This window comes from Haliotis cracherodii, unplaced genomic scaffold (genome assembly GCF_022045235.1).
Source record: "Haliotis cracherodii isolate W230 unplaced genomic scaffold, xgHalCrac1.p SCAF_7, whole genome shotgun sequence".
In the NCBI taxonomy this organism is placed as follows: Eukaryota; Metazoa; Mollusca; class Gastropoda; order Lepetellida; family Haliotidae; genus Haliotis; species Haliotis cracherodii.
In genome coordinates this window covers 47,634,738-47,654,510 of record NW_027266330.1, presented here as the reverse complement: position 1 = coordinate 47,654,510, position 19,773 = coordinate 47,634,738, and the positions used below count along the sequence as shown (strand labels likewise).

The following is a 19,773-nucleotide window of genomic DNA, read 5'->3' as shown; positions in this document are numbered from 1 at the left end:
CCTTTGACAATTATAAACGTTAGTATTCAGTAAATACATCTGGTCTCATGGGAGGGTTAACTACGAAAGAAATGGAGGATAAAATCCCCGATGGATCACATGGATGGACCAACTGACGGATGGATTTTAGGGATGGATCAACTGACGGATGGATTTTAGGGATGGATCAACTGACGGATGGATTTTAGGGATGGATCAACTGGCGGATGGATCTCATGGATGGATCAACTGACGGATGGATCTCATGGATGGACCAACTGACGGATGGATTTTAGAGATGGATCAACTGACGGATGGATCTCATGGATGGATCAACTGACGGATGGATCTCATGGATGGATCAACTGTCGGATGGATCTCATGGATGGACCAACTGACGGATGGATCTCATGGATGGATCAACTGACGGATGGATTTTAGGGATGGATCAACTGACGGATGGATCTCATGGATGGACCAACTGACGGATGGATTTTAGGGATGGATCAACTGACGGATGGATCTCATTGATGGACCAACTGACGGATGGATCTCATGGATGGATCAACTGACGGATGGATCTCATGGATGGACCAACTGACGGATGGATCTCATGGATGGATCAACTGATGGATGGATTTTAGGGATGGATCAACTGACGGATGGATTTTAGAGATGGATCAACTGACGGATGGATCTCATGGATGGATCAACTGACGGATGGATCTCATGGATGGATCAACTGTCGGATGGATCTCATGGATGGACCAACTGACGGATGGATCTCATGGATGGATCAACTGACGGATGGATTTTAGGGATGGATCAACTGACGGATGGATCTCATGGATGGACCAACTGACGGATGGATTTTAGGGATGGATCAACTGACGGATGGATCTCATTGATGGACCAACTGACGGATGGATCTCATGGATGGATCAACTGACGGATGGATCTCATGGATGGACCAACTGACGGATGGATCTCATGGATGGATCAACTGATGGATGGATTTTAGGGATGGATCAACTGACGGATGGATTTTAGAGATGGATCAACTGACGGATGGATCTCATGGATGGATCAACTGACGGATGGATTTTAGAGATGGATCAACTGACGGATGGATCTCATGGATGGATCAACTGACGGATCGATCTCATGGATGGACCAACTGACGGATGGATTTTAGGGATGGATCAACTGACGGATGGATCTCATGGATGGATCAACTGACGGATGGATCTCATGGATGGACCAACTGATGGATGGATTTTAGGGATGTATCAACTGACGGATGGATCTCATGGATGGATCAACTGATGGATGGATCGCATGGATGGATCAACTGATGGATGGATTTTAGGGATGGATCAACTGACGGATGGATCTCATGGATGGATCACCTGACGGATGGATTCGTGGATGGAATCAACGGATAACGGGTGGATTTTAGAGATGGATCAACTAACGGATGGATTCAACTGATAGCAATTATCACCTGTCATCATGCCCGGAGTTCACAGTTTTGGTTAAGTGAAAAAACCTACATTAAAAATAGATATTCTTGTTTGTGATCAAACAGGTGAATCAAACGTAGCACTAGAAATATCAAAGTTCTCGTATCAGCCAATCAAGGCGCGGCGATTCGCTATGCAGAGTTGCGCCCCTTGGGCAAGCCAGAAACCTATGATCGTGGGTTCGAATCACGGTTCGCCCCAGTTATGTTTCTAGGTTTGTCAGCACCCGTGCTCGTGGGTTTCATCGAAGTGGTAAACGTTTAAGACCTGCATCACTTCGGGCTTTCCTCCCACATTAAGCTGACACGCCGTGATATAACTGCAATACTGTTAAAAGCGACGTTAAACACAACTAACTCACTCACTCACTATTTTGATTCTGCTGCATTTTGCAAAATTCCAGCAATATGTGGACGTCCTGTAAACAATCGAGTCTGGGCCGGACAAACCACTGATTGGAATGTGCAAAGTCCCACGTCCTCGGGATACGATGACAGTGAACCATACCACTAAGCCTGACCACCCGATCCATTAAGTTGTCTCTCACAAAGTGTTTAGGTTGCTGGGGACCAATTCTAACCCGGAATCTCTAACCCGTGACCCCCATGATGTTTTTCGTTTGAATGTAAATCCACGGAAACTGCCTATGGGTCGTATGTTGCAAGATGTGTAGTGAATATCCACAAGCCATCTGCATATTTTATCAGACAGTAACAATCACATCCTCATCCCCGATTCAGACACAAATTAACATACAGTTCAAAGAGGCAAACAAATCTAAATCGTGTAATATAATTACAATTGATTTTGCTATTGTAGGTATTCATCAAAGAACTGTTTGGCCAGAGAATATTTGCACGGTACAATCTTAGACCCGAGGATCCGGACATGAATGTTCATAAACTTAGCTCAACATGACATTATTCTTAAATTCAGGGACACTGTTTAATGCATCAACATGTCAACTAATTTCGCATTGTTCATTTGTATTGTAAAGTTTTGTATTGTAAAGTGTTCTAGGCAGACACATTGTCGTTTGTCAACACAAGACGCCATGTATGTTTGTCGCCTTAGTGAAGGATCAGTATATTGTTTGTTGACTGGATGACTGGAAGAGCAATGTATTCACGAGGGATTTCAACAACGTGAGTTGTTTCAATGGAACAAGTCTCCGGTGATTAAGGTCGGTGATAAAGGAGTGTACATGGTGCCAAGAAATAGAATGTTGTGATCTGCATCAATGAAGTACTTTATCAAACGTTTGCAGCGTTTGGGAAAGTAATAAAACATGACATCGATCGATACGTTCTTGATCAACTTCAAAGACAATAGTTAAACGATCGTTTCCTGTACCTTTTCAAAATTCTGAGGCTGCATCAAACATATAGTTTAGTTTTGATGGAACATTATCAGAATAAATATACTCTCCCAAAAAGAAGATATAAAAAAAATATCAGATGATTACAGAAATACAAATATGGTCATGAGTGGATAAGTAAAGAGGACTAGGTGTTACATGAGAATAAACCGAACATGTTGGCGGTGTATACAATTGTAATGTTGGCGGTGTATTAGCAAACAAACACACAAGAAAGACGAATGAACCTGAAATTGATCAATAATGTCCCCGACGATTGTTCAAGCATTCGTTTATAGGGTGTACACTACAACGCAATAGTTTCGTGTTCTGCAGTAACATTGCGAATAATCCGCGGATATTCAGCGGATAAGTTGCAAATAATTCGCGAATAATTTATGAATAATTTGCGAACAATTCGCAAATAATCCGCAGATTTCTGCGAAAACTGTTTTATTGTTTCATGTCTCTAATTATGAGTTTTATGGGAATATCACATCGCATCTCATCACCACACATGTACAATGTATACTATGGTGCTACGCTGTGAATGGATTGCAGGTATATTTGATAAATACATGTCAACACCACTTTGTAAAATATTCCTGCTATAATAATGATGTCATTAAATATTCTTTTAGACATGAATATTTGATTTATGATCAACGTGCACTGTGTCTCTAGTCTTGTACAAATCTACATGCATACATGTATGTACCAGCATATACTGATGTAGGGTTTGATACATACCACTTTGACACTCGTGATGTGTGTACGTGTTCATTTACTTAGTTAAAAAACACCTACAATGTACATGTATGGAGGGACGTCTTGATTAGTTTGGCCATACAGTTAACGTTGCTAGCTATTATTAGGAGAATCAGCGATGATTCTCATTTCGCCATCAGATTGGAGGCGTCACACCGTTCACCGTTACGGCTCAACTGTTGACCCCCACAGCTTCCCATATCTGGGTTGGGTAACCTCTTAATGACTTACTGTCATTTCCAACTTATAAGAAGGTTCTCTCATGATGGCACGGCAAACCAACCCTTCTTTGCACAAGTGCAAGTTGGAGCGAGGCTACCCATTAGTTATGACATAGTCATTACTAAAATGAAGTTCAACTGCCACGACAGTATGTTTCCCATATTGAGAGTCCATATGGTATAACTATGATTATATCAGATTATTATGTAGTACTACGCATTTGCATTCAATTCCATATACACATATACTTCAGTTCCGATGTTACTTAAAAGAATATAAACTCCAAGGAAGTAAATGAAGACAGACAAATGTGCATCAAATTATTTAATATTCATTTAAATAGAAAACCAAATAGCCCAAGAGAGACTGAGATAATGTGGTGATCTTCATGTGAAAAGAAGCGACAAAACAGTATTCATTATTCCTGAGAAATCTCTGCCAAAAGCAGATTGTACGATTGTACAACTTGCGGTGTTGATCTTCATGTCAAACATGCGGTGGTGATCTTCATGTAAAGCATCCGGTTGTGATATTCATGTAAAGCATGCGGTGGTGATCTTCATGTAAAGCATGCGGTGGTGATATTCATGTAAAGCATGCGGTGGTGATATCCATGTAAAACATGCGGTGGTGATATTCATGTAAAACATGCGGTGGTAATCTTCATGTAAAGCATGCGGTGGTGATATTTATGCTAAATATGCAGAGGTGATCGTCATATGAAACTTGCAGTTGTGGCCAATAGCTGAGCATGTGACATTCAAAACCATTTTGGTACGAGATATACACATTTGCGCAGCAGCATGGCATAATCACAGAAGGTATAGAGGCACATGATCTTCACCCGAAAGCATAATGGGACACGATTTCCACGCCAAGCACAACAGCACATAATCTTCACCCAAAGCATAGTGATGTGGGATATCAGTACACTTTATAACGCTTTTAAGGAAAGCAGAATAGTTTATAATATTATATGGTGACCATTTTGGAAAGACCGAAAATCTTCTGAACTCAATATACTCATAATGTACAATTCACATAAGCTCAAATCAAGTGGTTATTTTAAAGTAAGCATCCACAATAGCAAATTAGTTACATATTACATTCTATAGTTGTTGTCTTGCGGGGACGTGGTCTGAATTCTAATCGTTAGGAAAAATATACTGCTGTAGCATTTGGTATAGAATACTGTAAGGGACATTCTCGCGATCTCAACCTTTGGAAACGAGCTAAATATGCCGAAACACGAGAATGCGAGATCGTGAGAAAGCGAAATTTTGGCCATAACATCACGGCGTAGAATAGGTCTCCAGCAACCAATGCTTGGCGGTAAAAGGCGACCATGCTTATCGTAAAAGGTGACTAACGCGATCGGGTGGTCAAGCTCGCTGACTTGGTTGATACATGTCATCGTATCACAGGTGCGTGGATCGATGCCCATGACATCAATCACTGGATTGTCTGGTCCAAACTCGATTATTTGCAGACCGCCGTCATATACTTGGAATATTGCTGAGTGCAGCGTTAAACAACAAACAAACACACATTTAAGAAACATTCGCTAGGCAAATGATATTCAATTATAAATATTATTTTAAGTGTTATGAAGCACGTGAACACTTGCACGGAATTTGATTGGCTGATATACGTGAACTTTGACTCATATAGCTTGAATGTTACCACGTTAAACATCAAACAATCCATAAAACCATTTTGAAAGCTTTACTGAGGCTTCGAATGTTGTCACCTTGATCAAACAACTTCTGAGCGAGAGTCGTATGACGCTCTTTGAAATATTGGTAGAAAGCGGAAGCCCGATAGAACCTCAAAAGTTGTGAAATGTACACACCAGAGGCTGGAGCCGCTGTGAACTGTACACACCAGAGGCTGGAGCCGCTGTGAAATGTACACACCAGAGGCTGGAGCCGCTGTGAAATGTACACACCAGAGGCTGGAGCCGCTGTGAAATGTACACACCAGAGGCTGTAGCCGCTGTGAAAAATCAGTGAAAGGGAATTGTCTCTTTGACCATTAATGAACCATATTAGATGATTGATACATTTAGTTTAAGTTAAACTTCTTGTCCATGGGCGTTCATAGATAATAATATCTTAAAGTAGCATTTCAGAAGTTGTTATGGCAATGAAGGGAGAGTTGACTTAGGATTTGAACTTATTTTTTTTCTTTCAGCGCGAAGTTTCGCTTCAGACTTCATCCCTGTCATCACATTGTCGCCCTCCTTTGTTTGTTTTTTATGTTACTATCTTTATGTGCAATTCGTGGCTATATAACCATGTGCTACCATGTACCGAATCAACACGTAGCATTAAAAGAATGAAAAATGTGAAATCCATATGACATTGATAAGAAACATTACTTTTATAGTGATTAATAAACACATGCTCATGACATAGTTGGAATCGTACACTCGAGATTTCTTAGGAATATGGACAGGGTTTTGTCGCTTATATCTGAACAGTGTTCGGATATTAGCATTGTTTACATACAGTATATATGCTTTGGACAAATCTCAAAAATCAGTCTGTTATCTGTGTCAGGAGTTTACCAAGCATAAATTGTGTTTGGAATTGTTTACATACACTGGTAGAGCAGTATAGCATTGTTGTCACTTCATTGAGTACAGGGTTGCCTTAACAAAGTACTTTCAAAAGAAGTGATAAACAAACGCAAGCTAGTGTATCCCTTGGCAACTACACACAAACAAAGATAGAAATGTTCATTAATTATAGGTTCCTCATTTGCCAGGCGAATGTTTCGGAAGTGACAACCAGCTCCAAGGTATGTGGAGATTTCTATTATAGAATGATTTGAATTGAATTTGTTTTAAAGCTTTAATTCAATATGACTTATATCGCTAAAGAGTTGTTTGTTATTTGTAGTTGTCGGCAATATTCTAGCTATATGACGGCGGCCAGTAAATAACTACACTCTTCAAAAAAAGAAACGCATAGGTAGTATGTAGTTCATTGAACCTGATATCACAAAAAATCCGGTATATAAATTGAAAATATGTTATTAGAAAAATGTTGGTGGCCCGATATTCGACAAACGGTGCATCCAAACGCAGCCATTGTCGATTTGCAATGTCTTAAACGGCATTCTTTTCACACTTGTTAAAAAATGTCATGGAGGAAAACAGTAAAGCAAAATGCACGTGCAAATTATGAGTGAGTGAGTGAGTACGTTGGGTTTTCACGCCGCTTTTAACAGTATTCCAGTTATATCGCGGTTTGTCAGTCCGACTCATTGACTTTGAGTTGCGAGTCCTTGTTTTATTCCCTTTGTGCCGAGCAACTGAGTGAGTGAGTGAGTTAGTTGGGTTTAACGTCTCTTTTAACAGTATTCCAGCTATATCACGTCATCTTAATGTGAGAGGAAAGCCCGAAGAGATGCAGGTCTCAGTCGTTTACCACTTCGGTGAAACCTATGAGCCCGGGTATGGTGCTGACAAACCTAGAAACATAATCGGGGCGAACCGTGATTCGAACCCAAAATCATAGGTTTCTGGCGTGCCCAAGGGACCTTAGACGACTGGGCAACCCGTGCCCCCCGTGCAAGTTATGGCATTCGTATCTCGTGGTAGTGGCTATAAAAAGGCAAGCATAAGCCAATAATTTGTCATTCAATTGTCAACATTTTTCAAGTTCGAAAAGGCCGAGACTCATCGCTGCCAATCGGAACATCGCCATAGGGGGGAATCGCACGCCACTTCAACGTCCATCACCGCCCCATTTGCCGCCTTTTCGACCAATAAACACAGTTCAATTCCACCGCAGACCGCCCGAGAACCGGCCGACCAAGAGTTACCACCCTTGCACAGGATCGCTACATTCGACTGTTCCACTTACGTCATCGAAATGCCACAGCTACGGAGGCTGATGGACGCATCCCTGGTTTGAGGAGGATATCGGACCAGACTGTCAGGAACAATCTTCGCGAGGCTGGAATCCGACCCAAAACTAGAAGACAAGTTGTCGTCCTTGTTTTCCAACAGATCCATCGACAGCGACGCTTGCGTCGGTGTCATATCTTACAGCCTTGGAATTTGAAAAACTGGAGACGAGTGTGGTTTACCGATGAATCACGATTTCTTCTACACCGGCGAGATGGAAGACAACGTGTTGACACGCACACAACGTGAATTCGACAATTTCGGTGGCGGTAGTGCCATGCCATATCCTACACCACGAGATCTGACTTGGTTGTGGTTCAGGGGAAATTGAGAGCAAATCGCCACATAAATCATATTCTTCAACCTCACCTTCTTCCAATCATTGACCGGCAGAGGGAGCTGTTTCAACAGGACAACAGGGGCCACGAGTCCATATATGGTCCCTCACTTTCCACACCCTCTTAGTGCCGTAAAATGTCCTTTTTCAACTGTAAATTTACATGTCACTGAGTGTTTATAAATTAAATAAAAACCATCGTGACCCTAATCATCTCAGCTTTAATATTGTGTAACTCATATTTTATACAGTGCTACGGATTGGGAAATATGACGAATTAGTAAAGTGGTTACGCGCTTCTCGACCTTTTTCAGCCATGTTGAACTTGTTGAAAACGTATGCTATTATAATATCAGACGGCCTATTTCGAAAAAGAAATATCAGACTGGCCAGAACGAATTACTGTTCCCCGCTGAACAGTTATTGGCGTGAGACTACCAACGTTTGTCGGTAAGTTGTTTGTTTAAGCTAAACAAAGATCTGAGGACATCCCATTACGGGTCACGTCAGAACGACCTTTCACCCAACCAATCAGAGCGTCGCTTACCAGATCATGAAAGTGACAGTCAGAATGTGTTTTCTCATCATCCAACCTCGAAGTATTTAACAGAGGGTATTCCGAACAGCAGTTACGGGTTTTATGATTATATCCATACAATCTACATTCCAGAATGTTCTTTTCATCAGTTTTAATTTTTTTAATCGAGAATATGTCAAAATATGTTTCGAAGCGTAGTCAGAAGTTTCTAACTAGTGTCGTGAAGATCGAGAAAGCTGCCTTCTGATTGGCTGTCGATTTCATGTCAGTCATTTCATTGGTCGGTCAGAGTTCGCGGTAGCGAAAACTAAGATCTGATTTTAATGAGATTGGTCACAAACCATTTACGAATTATTCCTGTCGTTTTGTATTTAGGAGATGTGTTTTGAAATTTGATGTAGTCCCATAGTAGAGGTGTACCTCTTTATTTTAATATATACATGTAATTATAAAAAAGACTGAGACTACACTGGGACTACATCGAATTTCAAAACACAGTAGGTTTATCTCCATTTTACCATGACGGCAGCAACGCTTTGAAAACGGCGCTCTCTTGCAACGCGAAACAACACAGGCACACAGGTCCGCAATCTTAGAACATTCCGAAAAGTGGTCACAGATAGTTATATATGTAACAATTATTACTAAAGTACAAGATTAAAATCACCATAGTCGTGAGTAGTTCAAAATAAGTGTACAAAATACATAGTTGAAAAGAAAAAAAGAAGTTGGCAAATAACGCTCCAAACTTCGTCCAAAGACAGATGTTTTAACTTCTACAAGGTTGTTGTACACAGTTGTACACTGTGCGAGAGAGGTCATTTCTTGGAAATCCAACATGCCATCATTTCTAGTATTGTAGGGGTGACAGGTTGTAGAAAAGGGTTTTAAAATACTAAACGAATATATTTCTACAACACATTTTTGAATTAACATTCTGTTATACATTTAACATGTGTTATAGGGTAGTTAGCAATTTCCCCCAGTAAATGATAATAACATCAAAATAAATGCCTCTCCACCCCGAACTTGGATGTGGCAGACCTTGATCTACATCACGGTTACTCACACCTCACAGCTGTCAATGGCTGTCAATCTTGTGTTTACATTCTCCGTTGCAAGTTAAACCAAGCAGGATGACAACCCCGATCTATGATGTGGTTCAACATTAACCTGTAGATTTACTGGGAATGATCGAGCCTGCTGGTACAATACGATCACCAATGGAACTGAGTATGACTGAACAGCCGTTTTTAGCCAGCCGACGAGCCGGACATTTTGACGAGGTTGGGCCTATCTCAGTATCTGCATGGTATGACCTGTCAATTTCAAGATTTCATGGATTCCAAGCCAGAGTGTGAATGGAATGAGACATTCTTGGCCCCGAAATAGTGGGTCGTGAATGATATTTTTAATTGTGCGTATTCTGAGATGAATTTCATCAAGTTTGACTTCAATTTATGTCGGGACATTGTTTTCGTGGATTTTCGAATGGACAAGTGTTTTCTGAGTTATGGACTTTCAAATCCTCTTCTGCCAAATCCTTACGATGGTGGTTGACGGAGATGGCAACGACTATCGATCACAATAAGGTATGTAAACAACATGTTGTCATGAATAAAGTTTTTTTCAAACACTTTTTATAATGTTATGTTTTACTTTTACGGTTGTTTCAATGAGGAAATAGCTTAAATTGTTCCGATTCTGGTCACCATAGAACATTTCCCAAATAGTTTCATAAACATTTCATCTGTATGCAAAAGATATGCCTTCGTTAAGTCTTTTAATGTCATCATCGAAGCAGTCAGGGTTGCGGCCAAGAATGCTCTAAATATCCGATATCAAACTACCGTATTTCCTCTATTTGACACTATATGCCGTCTGTTAATTTCACGAGAGGCCTTGACTCGGCGTGTATTAGAGACCTGGCTGGTATTAGAGACCCAGCGTGTATTAGAGGAAATATAGATACGTTTTACAGTTCATATGGGGTGATCGATCGGCAGCCATTTTCTATGAATCGATATGTAGGCTATCTATGTATTTAGACGCACGTCATTACGTAAAACTGATACCAAACAGGTGCTGGTTTTGTTCATTTAAGATACATGGTAACCTATCTAATTGTTTACCTATTCAAAACAGTATTTACATGATAAAACAGTCATTTTATGTTGTGTCGAGAAACGCGTCAAATTCCGTTTTGTACATCAAGATTTGCCATACTCTGAACGAAAATTAGGGGAGATATATATTAATTTACATACCAGTGTCGTCTTTATCCGACGTTGTCAAAGACGTAAAACCAGCCATGACGTCAAATAAAGTGATGTCATTTTTTTAGTAATTCATTACATTTGATGAAAAGGCTAGTGTGTCATTAATAATGGTGCAATATGAGTCAAATTACACTTACACAATAAGGAGAATGTAGGCCTCAAAGGACTGATTTATAAGGTTGATAGGGTCATATCCATTTCGCTATTTAATTCCTTTTTTATGAAATACAATTTTATCATTTCTTAATTTTTTGATACCCAAACGTGTACAGCTACAATATCGATATTTGTGTTGGAACAGTTTGGTTCCTCGTGAACAAAACACCACGAAAATATAATGTCCTTATCCACGGCTAATTCTCACCTGAGTTACAATAAACTACTGCTTTGCATAGCGGAGTTACGCCCCCTTTTCTGTGTACATGTCTAACCTCTCTGTCGTCTTTTGACGCAATAGAGAGAAATTAGTTTTCGTCATTTACGGCAGGCTATTTTGTGTATTGAATGGTTGGCGATATACATGAGCACATAAATCCATTCAATATATATATTTATGTCCTTCAGAAATTAGGCAGAAGTTTGTTCGCAGTTTCCGTAAAACTGCTAAATAAAATAAATCGCCGCACAGTACTTTTATGGGTGAACGATAAAAAGGTCGAAATTTGTTGTTTTTCAACGCAGAATGTATTTTTGGACAACTCTAAGCAGGGTCTGTTTTCAAAACCGGTTTAATATTTGCAGTCAAATTTTCAATATCGGATAGGAAAATTAATATTCTCCACCTCTGCGTATTTTTATAGCCGGAGGTGGATCCAGTGCCGCGTGATCGCAATTCTCGGACAACGTTCACTTTTCAATGTCGCGGTTTCAAAAACGTATACATTGTATCAAAAGTGTTAAAACGTCCTCATTCCGTCACACAGTGTAACCAAATTGTATAACATTCAACTCGAGTTGATTGTCTTTCCAACCGTATCTGATGTCAACAAATCCAAAAGATCTAAATGCACTGCCAAGCCATCGACAAGTCTGATATTGTAAATTTCCTACTTTGCCACTTTTATCGTAACATGGAATCACCCGAATGGGGTAATTAAAGTCAAGTAAGCGCCCTTGTTTGAAAATCTAAATGTCCGGTTATTGACAATTGCGTGGATCCATGCTCATGATATTAATCACTGGATTGTCTGGTCCAGACTCGATTATTTACAGACCGCCGTCATATGGCTGGAATATTGCTGAGTGCGGCGTTAAACAACAAACCAACCAACCAATATAATTCCATTATACGTCCACAACATTAGATCAGTTGTTTGACATGACGTCATCCACGTCACAACACCGAGGTCAAATCACACGCATCTGTCCAGACGACAAAATCATAGCGGCGGGAAATCGCCGACCGTCCATTTGCCTACACAAATAAAATTGAAGATTGTTACGTCATTGGACGAAAAAAATAAAGCGTTTACTCATTTCTGACTTTTCAGAAAACATATCGAAAAAGTGTTGAAGACTTGCAATAAGATTATCATACGTTAATCGAGAGTACAGTCAACATCAATCATTTGTAAATTTAATTTCATCAAACCAATCATAGCGCCATTATCACCGTTTCAATGAACTTTACAGCACATTGTATCCACAAGCGGTTAATCCAAATGCAAAAAATCATTTTCGAAATAATGTTGATGTTTTCAATACTTGTATCGCGTGTACCTTCGACAGAAATGGGGGCTGAGCTACCATATATGAAACCGACCATGACACAATTCGTTTACAATTTGGCGTCATTTAACGTTAGATGCCGTGGCCACACTTACAATCTCTTATTGCGACAACATGTGAGTGAGTGAGTGAGTTGGGTTTAACGCCGCTTGTCAACAGTATTCCAGTTATATCACGGCGTGTCAGCTTAATGTGGGAGGAAAGCCCGAGGTGATGCAGATCTCAGACGTTTACCACCTCGGTGAAACCCAGGGGCACAGGTATGTTGCTGACAAACCTAGAAACATAATTTGGGCGAACCGGGATTCGAACCATCAATCATAGGTTTCTGGGGTGCCCAAGGGACGCAACTCTGCAGAGCGAATCGCGACTGCCCCCCCCCCCCCCCCCCCCCCCGACAACATGTGAAACGATTAGGTCAATTCATTCACACGGTCAGGTAGTTTGAGCAATAACACATGACTGTTAGTCATTTCATTTGAAAGAAGCAGCACTTATAATTATTTGTGGAAACGGGCGAACATGTTTGAAAGCGAGTAGACAAGAAATCGCTGCACTGGTATGATGCGAACGTGCCCTGTCGATCACTTCGAGCTTGTCCATTCAATGTTTACGTTTTGATCATGAACTTCCTGCCTATAAATATTCACAATGCGAACATGATATTAACGCATTCGTGACCAACTCGTGTTATTCCGGGACAAGCCGAATAGCGACGCGTGCCCCTCTCATGGCCATTTTTGTGACCGGGTTCCGTCTTAGCGCAAACGGGCATACTTAAAACAATTGTCAACTCGTTTCATAATCGTTCACACATTTTCCCCATATATTATATACATTTCAGATGCAATTTAAAGCACATCAGGACGTGCGGAATTATACAGTATGATTGAACACATTTAACTGTGTCTTTGGTATATTTTAGATGCAAGACATATGTAAATCAAAAATTATTTCTGAGGGATTCTTTGACGAAGAACTTGAAATCATACGCGCATTCTGATTGGTTTGTCGTATTTTCGCACATAACATTCAGCGACAGGGGGACGAGTCTTCTTGCAGGTTACGGAAAGGGGCGAGTGGTGACGAATGAATAATAACGATCATAGCTATCTTTTCACATCTGCAGGGGGTTACGGGTGGCCCAGTCGTCTAATGCGCCGCGATTCGCTGTGCAGAGTTGCGTCCCTTGGGCTCGCCAGAAACCTATGATTGTGGGATCGAATCCTGGTTCGCCCCAATTATGTTTCTAGGTTTGTCAGCACCATACCCGTGCTCGTGGGTTTCACCGAAGTGGTAAACGTCTGAGACCTGCACCACTTCGGGCTTTCCTCCCACATTAAGCTGACACGCCGTGATATAACTGGAATACTGTTAAAAGCGGCGTTAAACCAAACTCACTCACTCACTCCACATCTGCACTGTCGTTTCGTCTCTAGCGCCATACTAAACCATCATGACACACAGTCGATAATAATATGCAATACTTGAACAAAATATTTCCGTTGCCGACTAAACGTCGGTAACAATAACTATACAGTGGGGAAAGGTAAATCTTTCTGTCCAGGCTGATAGATTTCTTTTTCAAATTGGCTCTCTGATATTATAATAGTTACGTGTATGAGACATGGGTGCATAAAAAAAAATCGCCGTCATTCGCATTACAGAAAAAGGTCGAGAGGCGCGGTAACCACTTTACTAATCTCAACATATTTACACGATACACGATATTAAAGCTGAGATGATTAGGGTGATGATGATGGTTATAATTTTGATTATGCGCGCTCAGTCTTTGACATCTTAATTTACAGATGAAAAGGGACATTTTTACGGGACCATATATGGTCCGGTGGCACTAAGAGGGTGTGAAAGATGAGGGGCCATATATAGTCCCTTGGCACCAATAGGGTTAAAACACTTTTCTAGGTATGGTTGATAATCTCCTCATATGTCATGGTGATAGTTCAGGAACAAGTTGGTTGGTTTGTTGTTTAACGCCGCACTCAGCAATATTCCAGCCAATGACGGCGGTCTGTAAATAATCGAGTCTGGACCAGACAATCCAGTGATTAATATCATGAACATCGATCCACGCAATTGGGATCGATGACATGTATCAACCAAGTCAGCGAGCCTGACCACCCGATCCCGTTAGTCACCTTTTACGACAAGCATAGTCGCCTTTCATGGCATGTATGGGTTGCTGAAGACATATTCTACCCCGGATCTTCACGGGTGTCAGGAAGCGATATGATTGTTTTGTGTTTGCTGGCACTGATTTCCTGTGTCGTTCTCCATCACATACTGTATACTGTACGAATGTACCAATATGATGTCATACGATAAAACTTTCATTCCGCTTACAAAACAAAAGCGAAAAGTACTTGCAATCATTTCTCCTTTCATCCAGGTACACCATAGAGTGATGTTCAAACAACAACGTAACACGAAAACTATCTACGGAACGTCCAAGCTTGGGATAAAGGTTCCAGGTGCAGGTGTATTCCTGTGCCTGTTTTTGCTATGTTTGCCACAAACCTCGTCATCTTGTAACCCAGTTCGGTTCTCCTTGGTCGGCAGTCCGACAGGGGAGATATTCTATAACAATCTACTGGACAGGAAGATGACAGCGACGGCGCTGGATTGTGCCCGCAAGTGCACTGGTCTACAGGGTTGTGTGGGGTACAAGTTTTACCCTGTTAACGGCACGTGTGACATGAGATCTTTCCTCGTGGAACAAGGAGCAGCGATAGGCCAGGGGTTCACATCGTACACGCGATACATCGAGGGTGCGTTTCTGTAACAAACGTTGTCCTTGCAAACAAAATCTATCGATAATCTCCACCAATTTAAAACACTCTAAACATCGCAAGAAGTAGAGGTTACATAACCCAATATTTGGTGTTTCTAATTAGAAATTAATTTTTTGAAGTTGAAACTGTCGTCCAGGAAAATATATGAGGCTTTCACTGGATAAAATACTGTATAGTACATCCGGCAGAGACAGCACTGAAATCCTTTCAAACATCGTTGCCATTATAACCAATCGTGATTTCGTATTTAAATCGTTTGCACACATTAATCTGCAAACATCATTGGTCGGACAGTCTATGCTGAGTTCAAGCTCAGGATGAAAGTTAAAACTATTGCGATGTACTGACAAACTTTTCAATTCAGGATGGTAGCAAGCAAATTTAACAAAGAATGTTTCGTTGTAGTATTTGTTGATTTTAGTAAATTAGTAATTGACCTTTTAGTAGTATTTTTGGTTTTTTTGTGTGTTGTTGTTGTTGAAGTAGGTGACGTCAAAGTAAAGAAGTTATACTTTTTATCCTCGCAATAGTAGTCGCAGTTTTAGAAGGGGTACTGGTGGTGTAGTTTCGTAAGGTAGACAGTAGCAGTATTGTTGTAATGCCATTTCTAATTTACAATTCACAACAGTGTCCAACATCGCCATTGGCAAGACAGCTTCTTTGAGTTCCACTGTCTACCCCCACTATTCTCCCCCAAATGCTCTGACTGGAGGATGTGCCTGGAGTGCATACGGTACCAATCCCTGGTGGAAGGTGGACCTTGGTCAGCCCTACAATATCTACACTATTCAAGTAACCACCTCAGATTCGTGTTGCGGTGTGTTACTCCGAGGTATTTGTATTACATGCAAAAACAGAAGCAGCCATATTCTCACCTGTGGAATGCCCCAAAACCTTTCCATCAGAAACATGTACCCTGAGCTTCAGCAAATGACCCATTAAGATTCCAGGCAGAATTGGCCCAGAACTGGCGCAACTGTGAAGAGTTGCGCCCCTTGGGCACGCCAGAACCCTATGATTGTGGGTGAATCACCAAAATGGTAATGGGCCGAAAACACACATAACCTTTGGGCTGAGTGTCATTTGCCATCATATCGCCTATCCATCACTGGTTATATTTGCAGGCATTTTGATCTCACCTAGCTGTAAAGTGTCGTCGTTGTCGGTAAACATCTTCTCCTGAGAAATCACTTGACCAATAAAGCTGATAGTAAACATGCTTCTTCCCAAATTTGACATATGAAGTTTTTCAAATCTGGTTTTCAGTATGCCACCTCGACAGCCATATTGAGAATAAAAGGATAATGGACATATTTGTTACAAAATTTTAATTTCGTACATATTAAGTTACTAAAGAGACACGGCACACGTCCCGTTTCAATTATTATTATTATTATTATTATTATTATTATTATTATTATCATTTTACTTTTCGGAGAATGTGAAGACTAACCAACACTGCAGCCTTCTAGGTTACCCAGATTGTCAGAAGGGCTGTATTCCTGGCAGCAAATACGGGTACTCTCCCAATGTCGGTCAACAGATTGGGAGGTACCGAACCTAAGGCACCGAGAACAATGGGAGTCGGACAACTTGGTACTTTGGATGCAAGCAGTACATTTTGCAAGCGAGGTCAGCATATTTGCCATGTTTTTCCTGAATCTTGTCAATAACAGTGTTAAAAGGGACAGAAAATTCAATGCAAAGATATCATTGGATATATCAAAAACGACAAGATCAGGTTTGTTGGCCTGGATAGATCTGAGGCTGGAAACGGGCCTTTTCCAAAGAATTTTGTATTGATCATTTTCCATGACACCTTCTACATATTCTGGGTCGTACTATGGATTGTGTGTCCACAAGCAAGGCGAAGAAGGTAATGAAAGGATCGAGCCACGCCATCATGTCGCTTAAAATACTGTGTTTGTGCCACAGCTGGGCATCCACTGACAATTTGTTGGACAGCATCATTAAATTCATTGTATATTCTACATTTCATATTTGTATTTTGATGCAAAATCACACACTGACGATATCTGGTCATGAGCAGCAAACAGAAATCCCTCTGTTGAACTTTTCAGGCCAGCCGACTTCATCCAAGCGAATGACTCTGCAGGATTGCTGATCTAAACACACTGCACATCAACTCGATGCAGTGGTCGTTCAGATAGTCTCTCCTTGAAAAACTGAGTGTGGACTAGTTTGATATGGCACTTTGCTTGCTTGACACTCATTTCTGTACCTCCAGCAGTACAGAACCTTCAAAAAAATCAACACTGACATTGAGATTATGTCCCGCATACTTGGTTCGTTTAAGAAAACTGCGGAATGCCTTGTTTTCATCATGAGTCGTGACATGCTTCACAAGAGGATCATCAGTCCACATTACAAATCTATCAAGAAGAGCCTCTACGTTAATCAAACCACGCCCTCCCATTATGATTGGTAAATATAAGTTGAGGGAAGAGAGAAAGTGATGGGATCTGTTGTCTGACATGTCTGGAGTTTGCCCCTAATCTGTATCTAAAGTAGTATAGGCCTGACCTACCACGAGATGGTAAAAAGTCCTCCCCCAAGTAACCTGACTTATCCTCCCTCTACTATCTTGCCACTTTTCAGATGGAGAATGTTGCATTTGTTGAGTCCAAAGGATATGCCAATATGGTTAAAACATGGACTCGACAAGGAGAATTGTTTAGTCCTCTTAGTGTGGATCCTCCATTAGCAATACGTTCAAGGTCATCCATGTGAAGGTGGTGAATAAGAGGTGTTGGGGATCCGTGCTTAGGAGGTCGTGGGTAATAACCTTCCTTTTTGCTGATCAAAAAGCTTAAATGATTTATTGACAAACAGAAAAGCAAAGGACAGAGAGAATCGCCCTGAAATATTCCTATTCTGGTAGAAATGGGTTCCGAAGTGACCAACTGCCCCTGCGAATACTTCTCAAGGTGAGTTGACCAGCAATTAATTAAAGACTTGAGTAAAACAAGTAGTCGCTCGGTCAGTACATTCCAGAGACTTCAAAATCCATTAGTGAGGTACAGAATCATAAGTTTTTCGGTAGTCTGTACAGAATCATACGTTTTTCGGTAGTCTATCCAACACATTGAGAAGTTGCGGGTGGTAAGGTGTAGCCTCTTCAAGGATACTTTTCTGAACTAGCAATTAATCCTTACAACCCCAGCATCCCTTCCTGGCTCCTTTCTGCTCCATGTATATAATGTCATTGGAACCGAGGTATGATGACACAAGATCTGTGAGACACCCTATAAATATTTGGTATTGTGTATTCGGACAAGTAATAGGGCAGAAGATGATTTTGTGTATTACCCTTTTGTGGTTTAATGTCTTAAGAATCTATGTGAAGTTGCTCCAATATTCGAGCAGCAGCATAGACGCAACAGTTAATGCCACGCAAAGAACCTCCACAGAAGTAACAGAAATAATTTTATTTAATTTATCAAGATTCTTTTGAAATCGTTCAAAACATAACATGTGAAGATGGGATATTTATTTGTAGCCATCCCACACCAATGACAAACCCAGACTTGACACATTGTTAAAGATTATTTATGACATTAATAGTGAATGATTTGTTTCCACTCTAGCCACGGATCCAATTGCAACCCTGGAAGTGGCGCTGGGAAATGGGTGTCCGCCGTCGACTGCCTGCCCGGACACTTGCACCAAAACATGGGGGCTCCTTGCACCTAGCAGTCTTCAGGAGTTCTCCTGTGTATCATTGTCCGGATCTTACCAGTACGTTGAACTGAGGGTACCTGGTGTATCTAAACAATTAAGAGTATGTGATGTCAAGGTCATTGGCAATTAAACAGTAATATCCAATTTGTAAGAGATTACCGAGCGTTGGGACAGGTTTATCCAATCTGTCCCTTTACATGAAATTGAATTGTGCTTGTTGGATAAATTTCTACTGTCCAGAAAGAGCCCGAAAATACAGGAAATGCACAATTTGTCCCCTTGACTTACACAATAAATTAGTTCGCGGATATTGCTGGATGTTTCGAGAAATAATGTGTTTCAAAAGAATTGTTTGACTCCTCCTTTGAGAGAAGCATTGTGTATGGCTTGGAGTACTGGGTTTTCAGTCAAATAAGCATCCCTAGGTAGCACATGATGAGTCCTGGGGTGGGAATTTGGATGCTTTCGTTGGGTATCACACCTGCAGCACGTTTGCACGTAATTATAGCCTTTATGAGAGACACAAATTACCTTTACATAACCATACATGTATACCCTTTCCGTATACAGTTTGACCTATTGTTCTAGACAGTTGAATTACGGATTGGTGG

At 40.8% G+C, this 19,773-nt stretch overlaps 1 protein-coding gene across 1 annotated transcript; it reads left to right on the top strand.

The window, feature by feature from the left end:
- Positions 1-6,634: 6,634 nt before the first annotated feature.
- LOC139449135 (uncharacterized) lies at positions 6,635-19,292 on the top strand. The gene is made up of 4 exons (XM_071230619.1): positions 6,635-6,651; positions 15,058-15,436; positions 16,089-16,277; positions 19,069-19,292. Exons 2-4 carry the CDS (start codon positions 15,073-15,075, stop codon positions 19,290-19,292), a joined length of 777 nt encoding a protein of 258 aa, XP_071086720.1. The 5' UTR covers positions 6,635-6,651; positions 15,058-15,072.
- Positions 19,293-19,773: the final 481 nt, after the last annotated feature.